This window comes from Berghia stephanieae, chromosome 1 (genome assembly GCF_034508935.2).
Source record: "Berghia stephanieae isolate SIO BIC M18660-M18661 chromosome 1, UCSD_Bste_1.3, whole genome shotgun sequence".
Classification (NCBI taxonomy): Eukaryota; Metazoa; Mollusca; class Gastropoda; order Nudibranchia; family Aeolidiidae; genus Berghia; species Berghia stephanieae.
Genome location: NC_088360.1, coordinates 12,681,446 through 12,703,634, shown reverse-complemented (window position 1 = coordinate 12,703,634; position 22,189 = coordinate 12,681,446). Strand labels below are relative to the sequence as shown.

General features: G+C 38.8%; 1 protein-coding gene across 8 annotated transcripts in view; it reads left to right on the top strand.

The window, feature by feature from the left end:
- The window catches only part of LOC144968175 (serine/threonine-protein kinase D3-like), a 186,242-nt gene that overhangs the window by 87,192 nt on the left and 76,861 nt on the right, over positions 1-22,189 (top strand). For 5 of the 8 annotated variants that reach the window (XM_078906259.1, XM_078906248.1, XM_078906299.1 and 2 more), the window contains exon 2: positions 20,588-20,726. The exons of the other annotated variants lie outside the window; for them this stretch is intronic. In XM_078906259.1, coding sequence (XP_078762385.1) covers positions 20,588-20,726 — 139 coding nt within the window. The remainder of the gene's footprint in view (positions 1-20,587; positions 20,727-22,189) is intronic. 8 annotated transcript variants of the gene reach the window in all.

The following is a 22,189-nucleotide window of genomic DNA, read 5'->3' as shown; positions in this document are numbered from 1 at the left end:
CACTCTGGCAATCAATCATAACGTATATGTTTAAGGCCTTAGATTTTACCTATTACAGCTATATTAAACAAGGGAAATAACTGCGTAAAAAAATATATTTTCTTCATATTCATTGTATTAGGGAAAATTAGGCTAAAACCGTGCACATTGGGGTTGAAATCCTGAAAATTGGCATATAGGTAGGTAAGACCCGTATAAATAACACCTGATATAGAACCACTCTGGCAATCTATCATAACAGTGCGTTTTTAACACTTTTATTTTTTCCTATATAGCATTACTTATCCGAGGAAATAACCACGACAATACAATGTGCGTTCTAAAACTTTAAATACACCGGCTACCATTTACGGTAGCTAACTGATGGCCTTTTCATGTTGTAACTAGTAGATAAAAGCGGGAGAGGGGGGAGAGGGAGTGAGCCGGAGAGAGAGAGAGAGAGAGAGGAGAGAGAGAGAGAGGAGAGAGAGATAGAGAGAGAGAGAGAGAGGAATTTTAACATTACTGTACTGACCTAACACCCCCCCCCCCCCACACACACACACCCTACATCTACATAAGTCCGTGCAAGGCAAACCGGACCTTAAACACTTGCATCGGGTGCCGATACATTCTCTCTTACATGAACATTTGATGAGTTTTGGGACACTTTTGAAAATTCTGGAAATAAGCTCCACAGTGGTTCATGTCGATCGTCACATTTGTTGCAGTTTCTCTTCTATAAAAGATATAATGTTAGCAAAAGCTCGACTTCTTTCAAGAACTGTGACATCATTAGTATCATCAGCAGTGTCATCTTTTAAAGCTTGTTGTTTTAAGTATCGTGCATGACAATTTTATGGTATAGGGCGGTCGTGTGCCTCCTGAGCGACTAAATCTCCTCCGGCAATAAATGACAACATATCAGAATCTTTTATAGATAATGCTATTTCACGAATATTTTCTTCCATATCTGTTGTCATTATAGAATGGAGTACTCCCGATTCCATTTTTTACAAAAAAGCACGTTTGTTTATTACAGCCAATCTATAATTTTGAACGTTGTCTCATTATTCTCATGGGTTGCGAAATATATTCATTCGGTGACTCCTCCAAGTCAAATGACGAAGTTTGGAATTCTTGTAGGGCAATTCTTTTAGATTTCTTTAATTCTAATCGCCTAATTTTGTTGGCATTAAATTTTGCACGACAATACTTATCCACTTAGCATCATTTTGTTTTAAGCTTTCAAAAATCTCATAACTATCTGATGAATTTTAAAATATAGATACATCCAACTTGTTTTCATCACAAACCAAAGAATTGAATTGTGTTATATCATCAAAAAGAGTTTCATAGCCTTGCCCTTTGTCATACCTCCTCGACTTAGAGGGGCATTCTAAACGGTCTGTGTTATCTTGTTGGCATATCAAACACTGGTCCCAGTCTCTGGGAGCAGTTCTTTTTGCCATTGTAATTGTATCTGAAAGCATGCAAACGCATTCCTTTATTAGGCATATGCAATATTCTTTCATTACTCTCTCTCTCTCTCTCTCTCTCTCTCTCTCTCTCACACACACACACTCTCTCTCTCACACACACACTCTCTCTCTCTCTCTCTCTCTCTCTCTCTCTCTCTCTTTCTTTCGTTCTTTCTGTTAAAGACCCATCATCAGCAGGCAAAATGTGTGCAGTGCCTTACATAAGGATACAACAGTACAAATAGAATATTCTCCCATCGTCCCTTTGAGGTAAATAACGTAAAGTAAATAACTTGCCACAATACAGCATCATAGTGGTTGCTGATGCTGATAATGATGATAATTATAGCAATGTAAGTGGTATGCTGACTCTTTACTGTCATTAAGTTTGACCGAAATAGGTTTTAACTCACGTAAAATGATTATAGCAATATTTTTGGAAAGAAAAGAAAACAGGAGGAGGGGAGAAGGAGCACTGTCCTTTGTCAACACCGGTTATCGGCATTTATTGAGCTGTGTTCTGCTAGTCTGTTTTGTCTACCCCTCTGCTCGTCTGCCCGTCTGTTTTAGAGCAATTGATTATACTTATTAAATAAGATGCAGAAAAAAATCTTATATTATAGAATATTGCTCGCTAGACGTGAAATTGAATAATATTTACGACTAAATAGTTTGTATGGTTCGTGAATCGAAAGTAAAGGGAAAGGAAAACATCCGCTTCGACGCTAAAAATAGTCACCAATGGGAATCCAAAGGATGACGTTAAACAACCTTGGGTCGGCTTGCCTCGAATGTTTACACATTAAAAATGAAAGAAATTATTGTCGTCCATTTCAAAATTTTCTCATCTTAAAAACCTTGTATCTCAACTAATACTGATCTCTCAGAGTGGTTCTATATCATAAATTATAGGGTTTTTCATATTCTACAACATACGTAATTTTCATGCTTTCAACCCTGTTTGCACAATTCAAGGGTTTTTTGGACCTAATAGGATTCAATAGTCGTAACGTCACTTCCTTCCTAATGACGCATGGTAGCTTAATAACACTGGCTCTAAACTATCGGAACAATGGCGGACGCCCGTATGAAATATTTCTCCGGCGAGCATAAAAACGTTTCCAGAGGAAAAAAAACACATACATTTGATCATGTTTTGACTTTTACGCATTCTGATCAAAAGACATATGAAAAGGGAATGAAAAGTTCTAGCCAGCATGAAGAATAAAAAGGAATGATTTTCTTTGTTTAGAACCAAGATGGCCGCCGTTGCCGGGCTGTGTGACATCAGACTACTGAATCCAATTCCCCCTACTAAAATTGTATTATCACATGGTACCATTCTTTAAGTAAATATGATTTTATATTTTGTAATTACTCTTCCAACTTTTGAAATTCCTCTGAGTTGTGTCAGAAAAAACTGCGAGATACATTTTGGATTGCATCTCAGTGAATTTTAATGAAATTCAAATTTATATGTTATAGTCGCATGGATGGGTCATGATCTGAAAAATTTTCTCCATTTTTTTGGGGTTTTTTGTTGTTTTGACCAGTCATTCTCTGACCCCTGATAGAAATGGGATGAAGTCCGGCGCTAATGGGCGTAATGAGTCTGATGGACTAAAAAACAAGAAGAAGAATCTGAGACATATATTATATGATTATGACGATTAGTGAATGCTCAATTATTCGAGTTATATCTGGGCATGTGTGGCGCGTGTTTGTGAATGCGCGCGCGCGCGCGCGTGTGTGTGTGTGTGTGTCTATAATTTTTTATTATTTTATTTGAAAACTGTGTTGTTTGTTTGTTTTATCAGAGAACGGCAGTGTTGCTGTGTCATTTCAATAAATCGTTATACCTATTGGTCGCCCATCTTGTCATTTCATAAATATATTATGACAATTTTGTTGACAAAGCTTGGAACGTTGACAATCAGTCAATATTTCTGTACTTTACCAAGACGTTGTAAGAATAATAGCAATGACGATGATTTGATGATGACGACGACGACGACCACGATGATAGCGGCGGCGATGTTGATGGTTGTTGTTGTTGTTGTTGTTGTTCTGATTGTTGCTACATCTGCTACTATTGTGGTTGGTGGTGATGGTGGTGATGCTGCTGTTGTTGTTGTTTATATTTTTGTTGATGTGTTTCTGTCACTGATGATTCTGCTGCTGCTTCTGTTGCTGTTGCTACTACTGTTGTAGCTGAAATTGCGTTGTTATTATCGATTTAAGAGTTTGTATAGATAAAACGAAGTTGACGCCACTCATGTCTTTGTTATTGTTTTTTGCCATCCATGTTTATGAGTACTAAACTGTATTAACCAGACTGTAGATAGAATGCGTTCGACTAAGAAGCTCACAACATTGCCGTCCGGAAGTATAACGGACCAACACACACAATTCTGTGTAACCTTGAACGTTTATAGATAGAACGAAGATGATGTTACTCAGGTCTTTTTTTATTGTTTTATCTTTTGCCATCCACGTTTATGAGTAATTCTCACGTAGTAACTGTATTAACCAGACTATAAAAGTTCATGGTTACACAGAGTTTTTCTGTGTTGGTCCGTTATACTTCTGGATGGCAACGTTGTCTACTTCTTAGCCAAGCGCATACTATCTATAGTCTGGTTAAGATAGTTTAGTGAGAATCACTCATAAACGCGGATGGCCAAAAGCAATAACAAAGACCTGAGTGACGTCAACTTCATACCATTTATAAACCTTCACGGTTAAACAAAGTTTTGTGTGTTGGTCCGTTATATTGCCAGATGACAATGTTGTGAGTTTCTTAGTCAAGCGCACATCATCTGTAGCCAATCCCACATGAGGTAACTTGGGAATTCGGTAATAGTAATAGTAATATTATCATTTTATCGATTTACTGACATCCGTCAAGAAGGTATTGTTATTAATGATATTAATATAGACGACACGATGTCCCCTCTTGACCGTCACGTCTTTTTAAGCTACATACGTGCATAACTTTATTGCTATTAACCCTTTAACGGCAGGCTTGAATTTTTGTGAGTTATTATAATTACAGACAGTGCTGATGGTTTTCCTCGGATCCGCGGAAATCCGCGATTTTGGAGTCAGAGGAAGAATGACCTTTTAAAAAGTTAAATTCGCTTGATCTATGTTTTAGCTAGAGTATCATTGATAGTTTATCATCTCAATTTAAGATTAGGGGGTTAATGCAGTAAAAATGGGCTCAAAGGAAATCGTTAAAAAAATTCCCCCCTTTCCTCTTTTTGTCACAATCAGTTCTGTTTACAGTATCTTTCATAATATTTTGAGTTATTACTGCTGGCTTGACCATTTTTGCCTTGAATCGCTTCGCTGTCACCGCTTTGTTTGTTAAAACCACAGGGCATGATGCAGAGTTAGAATAACATTGCATTCCACCGGTAAAGGATTAATGACGACGCGTGATATCTCAAAATAAAACTGAGCAGATGTTTCAAGGGGGATCCAGTTTATAGAGTCAACAATTAGGCCACACCATTGTGCTCCGTATATCTATAAGTCAATAATGTATCATCAGTTATTATTATCGTTTGTAATTCTCATGTGGGGCGATTGACAAACAGTAACATGGGATTGATTGTTCTTGTCGTGGTGAGCAGGTATGCATAGGAAACAAACAAACAAGATTATATTATTAATATTAATAATGTCCTCCTAATTTTGTAACAAAGTGACGCCTCATCTCGCCTGGGTTAATCATGAAATAAACATTGAATCCAGCAAACATCAACAATGACTAAAATAGGAGGCAGAGATCGTCGTGGAGACATTATATGACAGGCAACGTACATACAAGCGAAGGCCTCGGATATATATATATATATATATATATATATATATATATATATATATATATATATATATATATATATATATATATTATATATATATATTAAAAAACCCTAGTTCTGAACAGTAGAGTTGCAATTTATTCTTCTGGTAGACAAGAGACAATTTGTTCTTTTAAGAAAAAAATTGCCGACGACCTCAGAATTAATAGCAAATCTAAAAATTATAATAAAACTATTTTTAAGAGATTGAGATACAAGTGATCCTTTCCTACATGTTACACCTTTCCACTCAAATTATTATTTAGAAAATCTGCTAGTGCTTGGTCATGATAGCGCCGGTTTAGATGAGTTGGCACATTGGCATTTACGTGCAAAAGTAGCATGTTCGTTTAGCTTAAGCAGCATATATTCAGGTTTGTAAAACATTTCCCTACGGATCTTGATAGCTTATTGAATAAATCAAAATGGGTGAGCTTGTTTATATTTATCTGTCCAATCGGCAGAAGTTTGTCAACAGGCTTTAATTTCTTCTTGTCGTCTGCTACACAATGATTTGACAATGCATTGAATTCGACAATTTTATGCAAGTGTATTGCATCTAAATCAATACTTTTTTCTCTTTGTATTTAGATTTGATAGACCAACATTGCATAAATATATTTCGAGATTAGTTCTGACTGCCCACTGAGTTCGAGCCCTGCTTCTGACACTTTCGTTTTATTCTTTTGGAGGATTATAAATCTCCATTTGCTCTCTTTGAACTATAATATTTGGGCGATTTCTGTTGACACTTGACGTTTGTTTGATAGATTATATGGATTCTTTCATGGAATGTCTAGACGACAGCATCTGCTAGCGATGCCGCAAGGGAGGGAACATTTATTTCTTCTGGGAATGAAATCAATGATGAAATTTTACCATCAATTTAAGAGTAGAAATAGTGAAATTTTTGTTAATATTCTCATTCCCAAACCGGGGATCGAATTTCCAAATTCCAGGACATGGGAGGCTGAGTATCCAAGAATTCGTAATAATATGTCATGTAAGATAGTGGTCAGTCATGAAGTTTTTCGCCTTAACTCTAACTTAAGTTTTGTTGACTAAATTAAGATTGCATGGACGGTATGGTATGGTCATACAAGATTTCCCCTGGGCATAGCTCATTACATATGATAAGAATGTGCGGCGAATGTTATTTTATTTAACTGGATTCAGTAGTCTGATGTCACGCCGCCCGGCAACGGCGGCCATCTTGGTTCTAAACAAAGAAAATCATTACTTTTTATTCTTCAGGCTGGCTAGAACCTTTCATATGTCTTGTGATCAGAATGTATAAAAGTCAAAACAAGATCATATTTATAATGTTTTTCTCCTCTAGATACACTTTTATGCTCGTCGGAGAAATATTTCATAAGGGCGTCCGCCATTGTTCCGATAGTTTAGAGCCAGTGTTACCATGCGTCAATAGGAAGGAAGTGACGTTACGACTATTGAATCCTATTGTTGTCTAATATTATTTTATGGATTCCAGATATGCCAATATCCACGGAATCGGAGAAAAGTTTGATAAACACAAACACACACACACACACAGACAAACACACACAAACACACACACACACAAACACACACACACACACACACAAACATATACACACACATCCACGTACCAAATCAAACGTAAAAAATATAATTCCACGTTTTCACTCAACCAAACACGCGGATATCTAATATGACTAACATTATAAAAAACTAGGCAAGAAACAAATCCATCACCTTTACTTTTCTAAGAAAAAAAAATGTATTACGTACTATTATCAAGGAATGATAGAAAGTGATTTCGATGTCAGCTTGTCCTGAGTCTATTGGAGTCTGCAATTTTATCTCTCTCTCTCTCTTCCCCCCCCCCCCTCCTCTCTCTCTCTCTCTCTCTCTCTCTCTCTCTCTCTCTCTCTCTCTCTCTTGATCACGTCATCACCATTATAATTCACGAAATCTTTACTCCTGTTTGTATCTGTTGACGTATATAAATCGACTTTGGAATAGCTACGTAATTTTTGAATGGAAAATAATTGCATGGCTGCGTGTGTTATTTAGATGCTGTAGTATTATCAAGAATAAAAATCTATATCGGTGTTAATTGCGAGATGTTGAATATTTGTTTCATGGTTTGCTAAAGAAGTCCAAGGTTGTTGTTTTTGTTTTTTGTTACCCACACCTCCCTTTTTTTCTTAGCACACGTGTGTGTGTGTGTGTGTTTGTGTGTGTGTGTGTTTGTTAACTGAAAATTTAAATCAGGGTGCCAACATTTGCATTACGCCATATTTCCAAGTATGCCAACAAATTTGAAATTTTAAAAGGCAATTTTGTCCAAAAGTCGAAAATGTGAGAAAATTTACAAGGGTACGAAAAAATGAAATTGAGCAATAATGTGAATTGCTCTCATCTGTTGAAATTGTTATGCTTTTTGCTATCTTGACACATGAGAATTGTGTATATAGCGTGTGACAAACTTCAAGTTAACTGCCTGGGTGGGGATCCTGACCTCCCATAGCAGGCAGGGAGGTACATACTGTGTCTTCTATCCCCTGATATCTGTTTTCCAACATGCTTTCTGTCTTTGTCTTGGAATGAGATTACTTGGTTTTGTCCTGGCCCCGGTTGGGGTCCTGGCTGGGAGGGAAACAGTCAAATGCATAGTTATTGTTTTGGGAGATGATATTTTTTTCCTTGTAAATCACCTCTCTGTTATGTATTATTATTTTTATTTTGAATGTATAATGTAAGCATTTGAGTGTGTTCCTCTTTGTTGGATTTTGTGCTTGTGTCTGGATGAGACTTGTAGGTGATTTCAAACTAAGTACATTGGTGGTATGCTCTTGGAAACTACATCTGATCCTTATTTGTTCCCAGTTCCCTTTGTCTTACTTTTTCTTGGGTGCTTTAATTGTAATTCTAGAACTTTTTACTATCCCATTTTCTTCCTTTTTACTGGCGCTGATATAACCTAAATGTGTTGCAAGCGCCGTAAAACCCTTAAAAACAAACAAAACAAACACATGAGAATTGTGTATATACCGTGTGGCAAACTTCAAGTTAACTGCCTGGGTGGGGATCCTGACCTCCCATAGCAGGCAGGGAGGTACATACTGTGTCTTCTATCCCCTGATATCTGTTTTCCAACATGCTTTCTGTCTTTGTCTTGAAATGAGGTTACTTGGTTTTGTCCTGGCCCCGGTTGGGGTCCTGGCTGGGAGGGAAACAGTCAAATGCATAGTTATTGTTTTGGGAGATATTTTTTTTCCTTGTAAATCATCTCTCTGTTATGTATTATTATATTTGATATTTTTAATGTATAGTGTAAGCATTTGAGTGTATTCCTCTTCGTTGGATTATGTGCTTGTGTCCAGATGAGACTTATAGGTGATCTCAAACTAAGTACATTGGTGGTATGCTCTTGGAATCTACATCTGATCCCTATTTCTTCCTATTCCCCTTTGTCTTACTTTTTCTTGGGTGCTTTAATTGTAATTCTAGAACTTTTTACTATCCCATTTTCTTCCTTTTTACTGGCGCTGATATAACCTAAATGTGTTGCAAGTTGCAAGGGCTGTAAAACCCTTTAAAAAAAACAAACAAACAAGTTAACTGTAAGAAATCTTAATAACTTTTTAGTTTTAGATTGAGTAAAAACACTAATTCTAAACATAACATAAATTGGATGTGTGGATTACGTAACACGCATAAACCATGTGTTTTGATGATGTTGTTCATGGGACGATTACCAGAAGGCTCTTAGTTTTATTGTGCAAAGCTTTTTTAAGCATTATCTCTTTAAAAGGCCAAGGCTGAATTTTGTCATAAGTGTGGCATAAACAATAAATGAAGACCTCAGCAACAGCAAATAAAACTATTATTCACTAGCATGACAAGTTTCTAGCAACAGGATACACGTTGATCGTTCACAGACGAAATGGTATGCTCTACAATCGCAGTGTTCGAACTGAAGAAAACATTGAGGCTTTTTCGAGCTTCTGTTGGAGCTAATCCAAAAAGCTCAACTCGTATCAGACACGAGCTTCAAATTTTTGAGAGATATTATTTTTTCTCTTGTAAATCGTCTCTCTGTTATGTACTATTTTCGTTTTTAGCAAGTATGTAAACATTTGAGTGAGTCTTTGAGGTGATATAAAAAATCTTCTAATGGCAACCAGTAAAGTTCTTGGAGTAATGTGTCTTTGGATCTCGTTATGTTGACCAAATGGATTACTTTTATAACCTCAAATTCTCAGTCTCATTCAATCTTTCTTAGAAGATATCGCAGCATTATTCCAAGAATTCACCCTTTCACTTTTTACATGCTAACTCCCAATACGTAGCGAAGTTGGCTGAAGCTCGAGTTTGAACACAATCAAGTCTAAAATTTTAGACTTTGACACGTTGTGTTATGTATTATTATGTTTGTTATTTCGAATGTATAATGAAAGCATTTGAGTGTATTCCTCTTTGTTGGATTTTGTGCTTGCGTCCGGATGAATGGTGATCTCAAACTAAGTACATTTGTGGTATACTCTTGGAATCTACACTGATCCATATTTGTTCCCAGTTCCCCTTCGTCTTACTTTCTCTTGTAATTCTAGAACTTTTTACTATCCCATTTTCTTCCTTTTATAACCTAAATGTGTTGCAAGCGCAGTAAAACCCTTAAAAACAAACAAACAAACATTTGACACGTTGGAGGTAAATCGATAGATCGATACTTGTAAATGAACGTTTTCTTGCCAAAAAGAAAATCAGTAGTATTGGGCATTTCTATTACTGATGTAATGTAAAGTGGTGTTTGGTGTATCGCCATCATGTGCGGCTATGTGGTCTTGTGGTGTGATACCCGTTTTCGGATCGGAAGGTCCTGGGTTCGAGCCTCGCTTGGAGCATAGTCGAGTCCTTGGAAAAGGCTCTTTACTGACATTCTCTCACCGAACTCAGGTGTAAGATGGGTACCTGGTCATTAACGGCGTTGTCTCTGTCGAAAAATATTGTTATATCGCCTTACAGGCGTGATGTCTCGTTCTGCATGTTACGTGTTGCTGTTGGTCAGGGACCCTTTGTAAAGCGCTCTTAGCATGTTTGGTGGATATTGCGCTATATAAAACTCAAGTTGTTTTTTTTAAATAAAAGAAATATATGGCTAAAAGACATAATTAGGTTTTCATTAATTGTGGTCTTTAAGGTTTCCTTTATAATTAAAAAGGAAGCCTAAATTGTTTATCTTTCTCATTCCCAATAATCCCCCTCCCAACAGCTGGCTTCAAACTTTCGACCTACAGGTCACAAGTAAAATGTCAAACCAGTATATATCACTAGGCTGTATAATTCAAATTCCGAATATCAAAATAAATAGTATAAGTGTAAGACATGGCTTTTGTTCTTCTTTTCTTTTTTGTTTTTTTATTATTATTATTATTATTTTCTTTTCTATTTTTAAGCAATGTCCAATCTGTTCTTATAACTCTGAAATTTGTACTTTTCTTTAATATACCGTTCTGTACTCTGTCATTTGGATTCTGTCGACGATTGAAATAGACAAAGAGCAGTTAATACTAACTAAAAAGTGTTTGTTGTCTATTTATTTTTAATTGGTTTCTCTTCTTCTTCTTTAAAAAAAAAAAAAGTAATACGTTTTTCTTTTTTATTTATTTACTAGTCTACTCTTTATTTATCTGTTTTGATTTTTTTAACATGCGTAATTGACTGGAAATGTGTAGGTTTAATTTTCAATTACGCGCTTAATGACAATTCCGTCAGCCACCCTGTAAGATGTGGGGAGATTCATCTAAACGTTCAATCTGTCTTCTGGCCATCCTCCCACCACCTCTGTCTGCTGTACTCTGGAAAAACCCATATTTGAAAATTTGGTCAGAAAACTCGTCCTTCAAATATTGATCGATTTATAAGACCCACAACTTGGCAAAAAACTTTCAAACCTGGGACTTCCCAGGTTTGAGAGTTGTTTGCCAAGATGAGGGTCATTTCAATCGTTGGATATTTGAAGGACGAATATTCTGGCCAAATTTTCAAATATGGGTTTTTCCAGAGGACGGCAGCTCTCCACCTATCCCTCAACCCCGGCGTTCAATACTTCGTCCGTCAGGCTACTCAATTCATCAATCCATTTAATAGTTCGTCTAAACATCCATCTATTCACTCAGCCACTCATTTTACGGTAATTTAGAGTTTCCTCTGTGAAACAATTATAATTTTTACATCATCAGCTTCGTCGTTATCGTCATCGTCATCATCCATCCATCCATCTGTCTATGTATGTATCTATCAATTCAACTAGCTATCAATCTATCTAGTTATTATCTCTCAATCTATCTATCTATCTATCTATCTATCTATCTATCTATCTATCTATCTATCTATCTATCTATCTATCTATCTATCTATCTATCTATCTATTGAATCGTGTTTGATACAAATATGGTACGAAAAGTGCTCGACACATTAATGTAGACTGTCTCAAACATTGTGAGGTAGATATTAAAATAATATCTATCTAACTATCTATCTATCTATCTATCTATCTATCTATCTATCTATCTATCTATCTATCTATCTATCTATCTATCTATCAATCTACCTATCTATCTATCTGTCTGTCAATCTATCTATCACACCATCGTTTCTGTACTCTTGGCCATACTAATATTATTTCAAGTTGTTTTCCATCCGCCGGCCAGACCAATAAAAAGGCAAGCAACACACACATCCCCATCTTCCTGCTACCACACTCTTTCAAAGATTACAAGAGTCGTGTTTTCATCCGGTGTGTCTTTTTTACGAAACCCGCCGAAACCCTGCGAAACCCGCCGAAACCGGACGAAACCCGACGAATCCCGACAAAGTTATGGGAAGTAGGTGGCTGTGGGGAGTGAACCTAGAACTCAGGGAAGTGTACACCATTGGGGAGTGAACCTGGGACTGGGTTTCGGCGGGTTTCGTAAAAAAGAACCAGTGCTTTTTTACGAAACCCGGCGAAACCCGACAATATCCAGCAAAGTTATGGGAAGTAGACAACTGTGGGGAGTGAACCCGATACTCAGGGAAGTGTACACCAGTCGGGAGTGAACCTGAGACTAAGGTTATCGGCCGGTTTCGGCGGGTTTCGTAAAAAAGAATTAGTGCTTTATTACGAAACCCGCCGAAACCCGACAATATCCGGCAAAGTTATGGGAGTTTGGCAACAGTGGGGGGTGATCCTGGGAGTCAGGGAATTGCACACCAGTGGGGAGTTAACCTGGGACTGTGTAAAAAGGATATCAGTGGGAAATAAACCTGGGACTAAAGGGAGATGGATACCATTGAAAGTTGAAGCCGGATATGGGAGTTGAGTACCAGAGGAGAATGAACCTGACACTATAGAAGGTGGGCGCCAGTGGGGAGTGAACCTGGGACTCAGGGAATTTCACACCAGTGGGGAGTTAACCTGGGACTCTGTAAAAAGGATATCAGTGGGAAATAAACCTAGGACTAAAGGGAGATGGATACCATTGAAAGTTGAAGCCGGATATGAGAGTTTGGTACCAGAGGAGAATGAACCTGACACTATAGGAGGTGGGCGCCAGTGAGGAGTGAACCTGGGACTATGTAAACAGGATATCAGTGGGAAATAAACCTGGGACTAAAGGGAGATGGATACCATTGAAAGTTGAAGCCGGATATGAGAGTTTGGTACCAGAGGAGAATGAACCTGACACTATAGGAGGTGGGCGCCAGTGGGGAGTGAACCTGGGACTATGTAAACAGGATATCAGTGGGAAATAAACCTGGGACTAAAGGGAGATGGATACCGTTGAAAGTTGAAGCCGGATATGAGAGTTTGGTACCAGAGGAGAATGAACCTGACACTATAGGAGGTGGGCGCCAGTGAGGAGTGAACCTGGGACTATGTAAACAGGATATCAGTGGGAAATAAACCTGGGACTAAAGGGAGATGGATACCATTGGGAGTTGAAGCCGGATTTGGGAGTTGGGTACCAGAGGAGAATGAACCTGACACTATAGGGGGTGGGCGCCAGTGTGGAGTGAACCTGGGACTCAGGGAAGTGCACACCAATTTGGAGTTAACCTGGGACTGTGGGAGATGGATAACTGTGGGTATCCGAGCCGAACTAAGGAGTTGGGTACCAGAGGAGAATGAACCTGACACTATAAAAGGTGGGCGCCAGTGGGGAGTGAACCTGGGAGTCAGGGAATTGCACACCAGTGGGGAGTTAACCTGTGAATATCTAAAAAAGGATATCAGTGGGAAATAAATCCGGCTTCAACTCCCAGTGGTATCCATCTCCCTTTAGTCCCAGATTTATTTCCTACTGATATCCTTTATACATATTCCCAGGTTAACTCCCCACTGGTGTGCAATTTCCTGAGTCCCAGGTTCACTCTCCACTGGCGCCCACCTTCTATTGTGTCAGGTTCATTCTCCTCTGGTACCAAACTTTCATATCCGGTTTCAACTTTCAATGGTATCCATGTCCCTTTAGTCCAAGGTTTATTTCCCACTGATATCCTGTTTACATAGTCCCAGGTTCACTCCCCATTGGCGCCCACCCCCTATAGTGTCAGGTTCATTCTCCTCTGGTACCAAGCTATCATATCCGACTTCAACTTTCAATTGTATCCATCTCCCTTTAGTCCCAGGATTATTTCCCACTGATATCCTGTTTACATAGTCCCAGGTTCACTCCCCACTGGCGCCCACCTCCTATAGTGTCAGGTTCATTCTCCTTTGGTACCAAACTCTCATATCCGGCTTCAACTTTCAATGGTATTCATCTCCCTTTAGTCCCAGGTTTATTTCCCACTGATATCCTTTTTACATAGTCCCAGGTTCACTCCCCACTGGCGCCCACCTCCTATAGTGTCAGGTTTCTCTCTCCTCTGGTACCCAACTCCCAAATCCGGCTTCAACTCCCAATGGTATCCACCTCCCTTTAGTCCCAGGTTTATTTCCCACTGATATCCTGTTTACATAGTCCCAGGTTCACTCCCACTGGCGCCCACCTCCTCTAGTGTCAGGTTCATTCTCCTCTGGTACCAAACTCTCATATCCGGCTTCAACTTTCAATGGTATCCATCTCCCTTTAGTCCCAGGTTTATTTCCCACTGATATCCTGTTTACAGAGTCCCAGGTTCACTCCCAAATGGCGCCCACCTCCTATAGTGTCAGGTTCATTCTCCAGTGGTACCAAACTCTCATATCCGGCTTCAACTTTCAACGGTATCCATCTCCCTTTCGTCCCAGGTTTATTTCCTACTGCTATCCTTTTTACATTGTCCCAGGTTCACTCCCCACTGGCGCCCACCTCCTAAAGTGTCAGGTTCATTCTCCTCTGGTACCAAACTCTCATATCCGGCTTCAACTTTCAATGGTATCCATCTCCCTTTAGTCCCAGGTTTATTTCCCAATGATATCCTGTTTACATAGTCCCAGGTTCACTCCCCACTGGCGCCCACCTCCTATAGTGTCAGGTTCATTCTCCTCTGGTACCAAACTCTCATATCCGGCTTCAACTTTCAATGGTATCCATCTCCCTTTAGTCCCAGGTTTATTTCCCACTGATATCCTGTTTACATAGTCCCAGGTTCACTCCTCACTGGCGCCCACCTCCTATAGTGTCAGGTTCATTCTCCTCTGGTACCAAACTCTCATATCCGGCTGCAACTTTCAATGGTATCCATCTCCCTTTAGTCCCAGGTTTATTTCCCACTGATATCCTTTTTACAGAGTCCCAGGTTAACTCCCCACTGGTGTGAAATTCCCTGAGTCCCAGGTTCACTCCCCACTGGCGCCCACCTTCTATAGTGTCAGGTTCATTCTCCTCTGGTACTCAACTCCCATATCCGGCTTCAACTTTCAATGGTATCCATTCCCTTTAGTCCTAGGTTTATTTCCCACTGATATCCTTTTTACAGAGTCCCAGGTTAACTCCCCACTGGTGTGAAATTCCTGAGTCCCAGGTTCACTCCCCACTGGCGCCCACCTTCTATAGTGTCAGGTTCATTCTCCTCTGGTACTCAACTCCCATATCCGGCTTCAACTTTCAATGGTATCCATCTCCCTTTAGTCCCAGGTTTATTTCCCACTGATATCCTTTTTACACAGTCCCAGGTTAACTCCCCACTGGTGTGCAATTCCCTGACTCCCAGGATCACCCCCCACTGTTGCCAAACTCCCATAACTTTGCCGGATATTGTCGGGTTTCGGCGGGTTTCGGCGGGTTTCGTAATAAAGCACTAATTCTTTTTTACGAAACCCGCCGAAACCGGCCGATAACCTTAGTCTCAGGTTCACTCCCGACTGGTGTACACTTCCCTGAGTATCGGGTTCACTCCCCACAGTTGTCTACTTCCCATAACTTTGCTGGATATTGTCGGGTTTCGCCGGGTTTCGGCGGGTTTCGGCGGGTTTCGTAAAAAAGCACTGGTTCTTTTTTACGAAACCCACCGAAACCCAGTCCCAGGTTCACTCCCCAATGGTGTACACTTCCCTGAGTTCTAGGTTCACTCCCCACAGCCACCTACTTCCCATAACTTTGTCGGGATTCGTCGGGTTTCGGCGGGTTTCGGCGGGTTTCGCAGGGTTTCGGCGGGTTTCGTAAAAAAGACACACCCGTTTTCATCAATATTTTAGTACATTATCTCATCCTGTCTTTGAATTAGACGACCGCTTTACTCTCTTCCCAACACTTTATCGTTCCTCGCTTACTCGTTTTCTCATTCTTGATAAGGTTATTATTGCCGGAATACCTTAAGGATTATTTTCCTATGTATATTTATAGAATTCGCAAAATGTCATTCGTTTTGAAAACGACAGAACAGAAAGATAGCACTGGCAGATTGCATATTATTATTAGTATTATATATTACCGTTGACTCAATACCCGTCTTCCCAAGGATACCGTAGTCAATAAGGAGTTGTCCTTGGGAGGTTGTTTTGCCTGATCGCTTGCCTCCTCGAACTTGCACAATCCATGTTTTGCCATCGATTTTTTAAATATTTCTTTTCTTTTATCCATAAACAACAAAAAAAAAAAAAAACAAGACCGGGGCGATGAATGTAATAGTATTTGTTTGTGGTATCTGTTACTGATATCGCTACTGAAGACAGCAAATTGTTTTCGATTTAAGTAGTCGGGTGATTTTGGTAAAGACGCCCTCTTTTATTGGGAGTTAAGTTTTAACTGTCAAAGGGTCTTCAAATTGTGACTAACGACACACACGCAACACACACACACACACACACACACACACTTTCTCTCTCTCTCTCTCTCTCTCTCTCTCTCTCTCTCTGTCTCTATCTATCTATCTATCTATCACTCTGGCTTTCTTCATCCACCTATCGATCTGTTTGTGTGTTATGTAGAAAGGTATTTAAATAACGGAGAGAGAGAGAGAGAGAGAGAGAGAGAGAGAGAGAGAGAGAGAGAGAGAGAGAGGAGAGAGAGAGAGGGAGGTAGGTGAGAGAGAGCGAAATGAGTGGGAAGAGTGATGCAAAACTCCATTTCACGGAAAAACTGGGAGCAAAAATTCGGGATGGGAATTCAGTGAGGTCAATTTGTTCAAGGATACAACACCCGCTTTGCAACTACAATCATCGGATCAATTGCCATAGTATTACAATTGTTCATCCAAATACTCAACCACCACCAGCCATCATTATCCACTACACTCAACCACACCACCACACATCACTACACTACCACAACTACCACACCATTACAACCACACCACCAGCACATGATCACCACTACTACTACACCACGCCCACACATCATCACTACCACACTACTACAACCACCATCACATCGTCACTACCACTACTACTACAACCACACTACCACATCATCATCACACCTACTACTTCAACCACCACCACATCATCATCACTAACCACTACTACTACAACCACCACCACTACATCGTCATTACCACTACTACTACAACCACACCCCCACATCATACTACCACTACTACTCAACCACCACAACACATCATCACTTACATGCTACTACTACAACCACCACCACATCATCATCACTACCACACTACTACAACCACACGCACATCATACTACCACTACTACTACAACCACAACTACCACATCATCATACGCCTACTACTTACAAACCACCACATCATCATCACTACCACTAATACTACAACACCACCACCACCATTACACATCATCATCTACCACTACTACAAACACCACCACCACATCATCATTACTGCTACTACTACAACCACACCACCATCATCACATACCACTAACTACTACAACCACCACCACATCATCATACCACTACTACAACCACCTACACATCATCATACCACATACCTACACCACCACACACTATCATCATCACTACCACTAACTACTACAATACCACCACCACCAACATCATCATCACTACCACACTACAACCACCACCACATCATCACTACCAACTACAACACCACACTCACATCCACTACACACTACAACCACCACAACATCATCATCACTACCACACTACACACCCTCACACACATCATCCACTACCACACACTACCACCACCACCACATCACCATCACTACCACTCTACTACAACAACCACACTCATCATCACTCACCACTACTACTACAACCACCACATCATCACATCACTACACTGCTACTACTACAATCACACTCACTACTACTACTACTACAACACATCTCATACTACTACTACTACTACTACTACTACTACTATACTACTACTACTACTACTACTACAACTACTACTACTACTACTACTACTACTACTACTACTACTACTACTACTACTAGTACTACTACTACTACACTACTACTACTACTACTACTACTACTACTACTACTACTACTACTACTACTACTACTACTACTACTACTACTACTACTACTACTACTACAAACACTACAACATCATCGTCACTACCATTACTACTACAACCACCACCACCACATCATCACTACCACTACAACCACCACCACATCATCATTACCTTTACTACTACTACTACTACAACCACAACCAATACTACTACAACCACCACTACCACATCATCACCACTACCATTTGTACTACAACCACCATCACCACCACATCATCATTACTACCACCACTTCTACAACCACCACCACCACATCACCATCACTACCACTACTACTTTAACCACCACCACCACCACCATATCATCATCACTACCACTACAACTACATAAACAACCACTATCACATCTTCATCATCACTACCATTATTACTACAACCACCACACCACATCATCCTCACTATCACCAGTACTACAATCTCTACCATTAGGTTTTGGCGCTTTACTTCATTTGAAATAAGGAAACTTTGGGATTGTATTTGGCAATGTGTTTATGTATCATAATATAATTTTAATCAGTTATCTATTTAGAACTATAATATGTTCCCATATACCATTCCAATTCCGTTTTCTTGTGTGCGGAAATTCTCTTTCGGCATTGAAATTCCTACGAGTGGTGTCTGAAACTCCTGTGAGCCAAATTTAAAGTTGGCGTCTCTGGGTAAGATTCTCTAAGCCACCCTGTCATGTGAAGAGCGACGACATATCTGATTTTGTAAAATTTATTTATTATTACAACAAAAACAAATACGTAAATAAAAAGACGCATGACAAGCAGACAAAGAAACAAACAAGATGTCAACTTAAAATAAATAACAAAACAAGAGTAACAAAAATAACCAGCCCAAAACAAAAGAAACCCAATGAAGACCCGATTTTTTCCCGAATGAAGATAGCTAATTCATACCCAGTTTTACTGCTACTAATTTACACCTTTTTCAGAAGAAAAATGGTATGGTCTGGAACTACTGGACAAACTTGCAAACGGTTAAAAGTAAATAATACATCCAGTTTCAATTTCTGTATTTTATTATGATATAATGTGATGTAATTGAACATCGATTTTTATTTAAGTGTCTTGTCAAAGTCCCGTTTACACTTTGTAAACATTTACAACAATAGGCAATGGGTTTGTAGGTAGATCATGAGAGTATCACAATAAAGTGTTTAGTGACTATTCAAGATGTGATTCCCTGTATCCTAGTTGGTTTGGGCTGGGCGATCACTGTCCCTTTTCTTTTGGAATATATACTTAACTAAAGATATCACTTCAGGAAACTAAACTTGGATCCAGGGTGGCAAATATTATTATAGAAGAAATTCATTTTGGATATCCAATTTGTTAAGGAAATATAAATATATATCTGCGTCCAATTTGAAGAAAGTTCTACTGGCATATGATATTACCCTTTTCTTTGGACAAATGTATCAATAGTAATCATAAATTAATGATTTCGCAGATTATCTGTTAAACCAATATAATGCATTAATGCTTTTTCCATTTTAAAACAATTGCACTTTTTTTAAAAAGAAAAGAAAAAATGTTGTAATGCGTCGAACTTCAGGCCCTGTTTTTTGTGTGTTTTTTATTTTTATTTTTTATTCTTTTCTAATTCAAAAACAAAATTAACCCTATCACTCCCCCCCCCTTTTCCTTCCACAAACGCGCGCGCGCGCGCGCGCACACACACACACACACCCTTTCAAAAAAAGAAATAATGAATGAATAAATAAAAGATACGAGGTACAAAGCCATCAACTGTTTCTCCGCTTTGACTGTGATTGGAATCACTGCACAGCGGGAGATAACTGCTCATAATAGAAATCCGAATAAATAAAATTGGTTATCTCTCTTAAGAGAAACATTTAAATAAACTCATGAAGTAATAGAAACCGTATGTTTGGAGGAAAAGAAAATGCAGTCTAAAATTCAAGCGTCAGAACCGATATATGCAGGTCTGACATCCAAACCCACTTATGGGCATAGAACATTGTAATTGACAATATTTTTTCGTCATTCTTTGAGATTTCCATTACAACAATGAGTCCATAATGAATTGGCTTATCAGACCCGCAAATAAGTGCATGTCGGTCAGAACAAAGAAAAATAAAAAGACAAAAACAATACCAACAAAACAAAACAAAGGCAAGCAAATGACGCATGCTTATACTAATATTTTTAAAATATCAAAACAAGACTGCATGGACGGGGTTGACTCAAGTCTCTGTTCATATTTGATAACATTATGTATGCGTCTAATTTTTCAGGGTCTTTTTCACTAATTATTTTTTGCCCTTTAAAAAAAAAGTAATTAAATCTCCTACTCCTTCCACAGTTCCCAGAGCATGGATTCTATAACACTGTGGACAAAATCTTGCTGTTCCGCCACGATGCATCAGACGAAAACAGCCTGCGTAAGATTACATCCGTGGCTGATATCAAGGATGGTTGTCTCGTGGAAATCGTTTTATCAGGTGAGTAATTTATTTTTCAATATTACAGCAGAATCGTGTCAGTTGGGTATTAGTGTCTCAGAAATCTTGAAATGAACATCAATTAATTATTGTGCCCTCTGTTTATTTCATTATTTAACTATCGTACTCTAGAAAAACGTGTATACAAATTTGGTTCATAAAAACTCGTCATTCAAATATCGATCGATATAAATTACCCTCATCTTGGCTGAAACTCTCAAACCTGGGACTTTGCCAAGATGAGGGTCATTTAAATTGATCGATATTGGAATCAATTAGGATTTGGTATGATAACCATAATATAGGATATGGGGTGATGGGATTGTTTATTAGAAATATTTTTAAAAAATCAAAATCAATTGCATGGAGTAAGTATCTTAGCAAGGACACTTTATTGTATTGATTTATTGATCAATCAATATTGTTTATTGTAATGATTGTTGGGTTTCAATTGTTTATTTATTTTTATTTCAAGTATAAAAATTGAATATTTTTCTTGCTACGAAAAAAAAATTCAAGTCCATGATACAAAACATGAAACCCGCCCGCCATATGTTGAGAATATTTTTAAAATAAAAAATCAGTCACAGTTAGATAAGTTAAGTGTGCTAAACATTTTTTAAAAAGCTTTTATCATCAATAGTCTTTAAGTTTGTGTTTCAGATATAGCCGGTCTAGATGTTTCAATAGCTCGATCAAATTGTTTCGAAAGATTATATTGAGTAAAGATAATATGGCTGTAAAGCATGATGCTGGGTTTAACTAATGTGGACATTTTTTATCGATCGTATTTCTATTTAATCGATCATACGTGACATTTCAATGTCCCCTTCTCAGGTGTTGCTATTACACCCGTCTGCTGGTATTCACATAGGAACAATGCTCTCATTGGTTGATGGATAGATGATCTATCATACCAAATGTTTAAATATTGTTTTTTTTAGAGAGAGAGAGAGAGAGAGAGAGAGAGAGAGAGAGAGAGAGAGAGAGAGAGAGAGAGAGAGAGAGAGAGAGAGAGAGAGAGAGAGAGAGAGAGAACACTGCTAACGACACGGTGTTCATTTTACATCTGTGAGAGAAAGTGAGTAAAGATCATTTCGAAAGACTCAACCATGCGCCACCCAGACCGGGACTCGGAACCCTGGACCTTCCGGTTCGAAGGCGTGTCATACTACAAGACCACATAGCCGCCTTGCCGGTATAGATAGTATGCCCTTGGCTAAGAAGCTCATATTGCCATCCGGAAGTATAACGGACCAACACACAAAACTGTGTATCCATGAACGTTTATAGTCGATTATACAGTTCGTGGGGCATTACCATAAACGCGATGGCAAAATTAATATAAAGGCTGAGACGTATCTTCGTTCAATTATAGTCTCCTTTTCCAAATCATCACTCTTTATTCTATTTATTGTCCTTTTCAACTGGCTGTGAGCCCTTCCTCTGGAATTAGACCATAC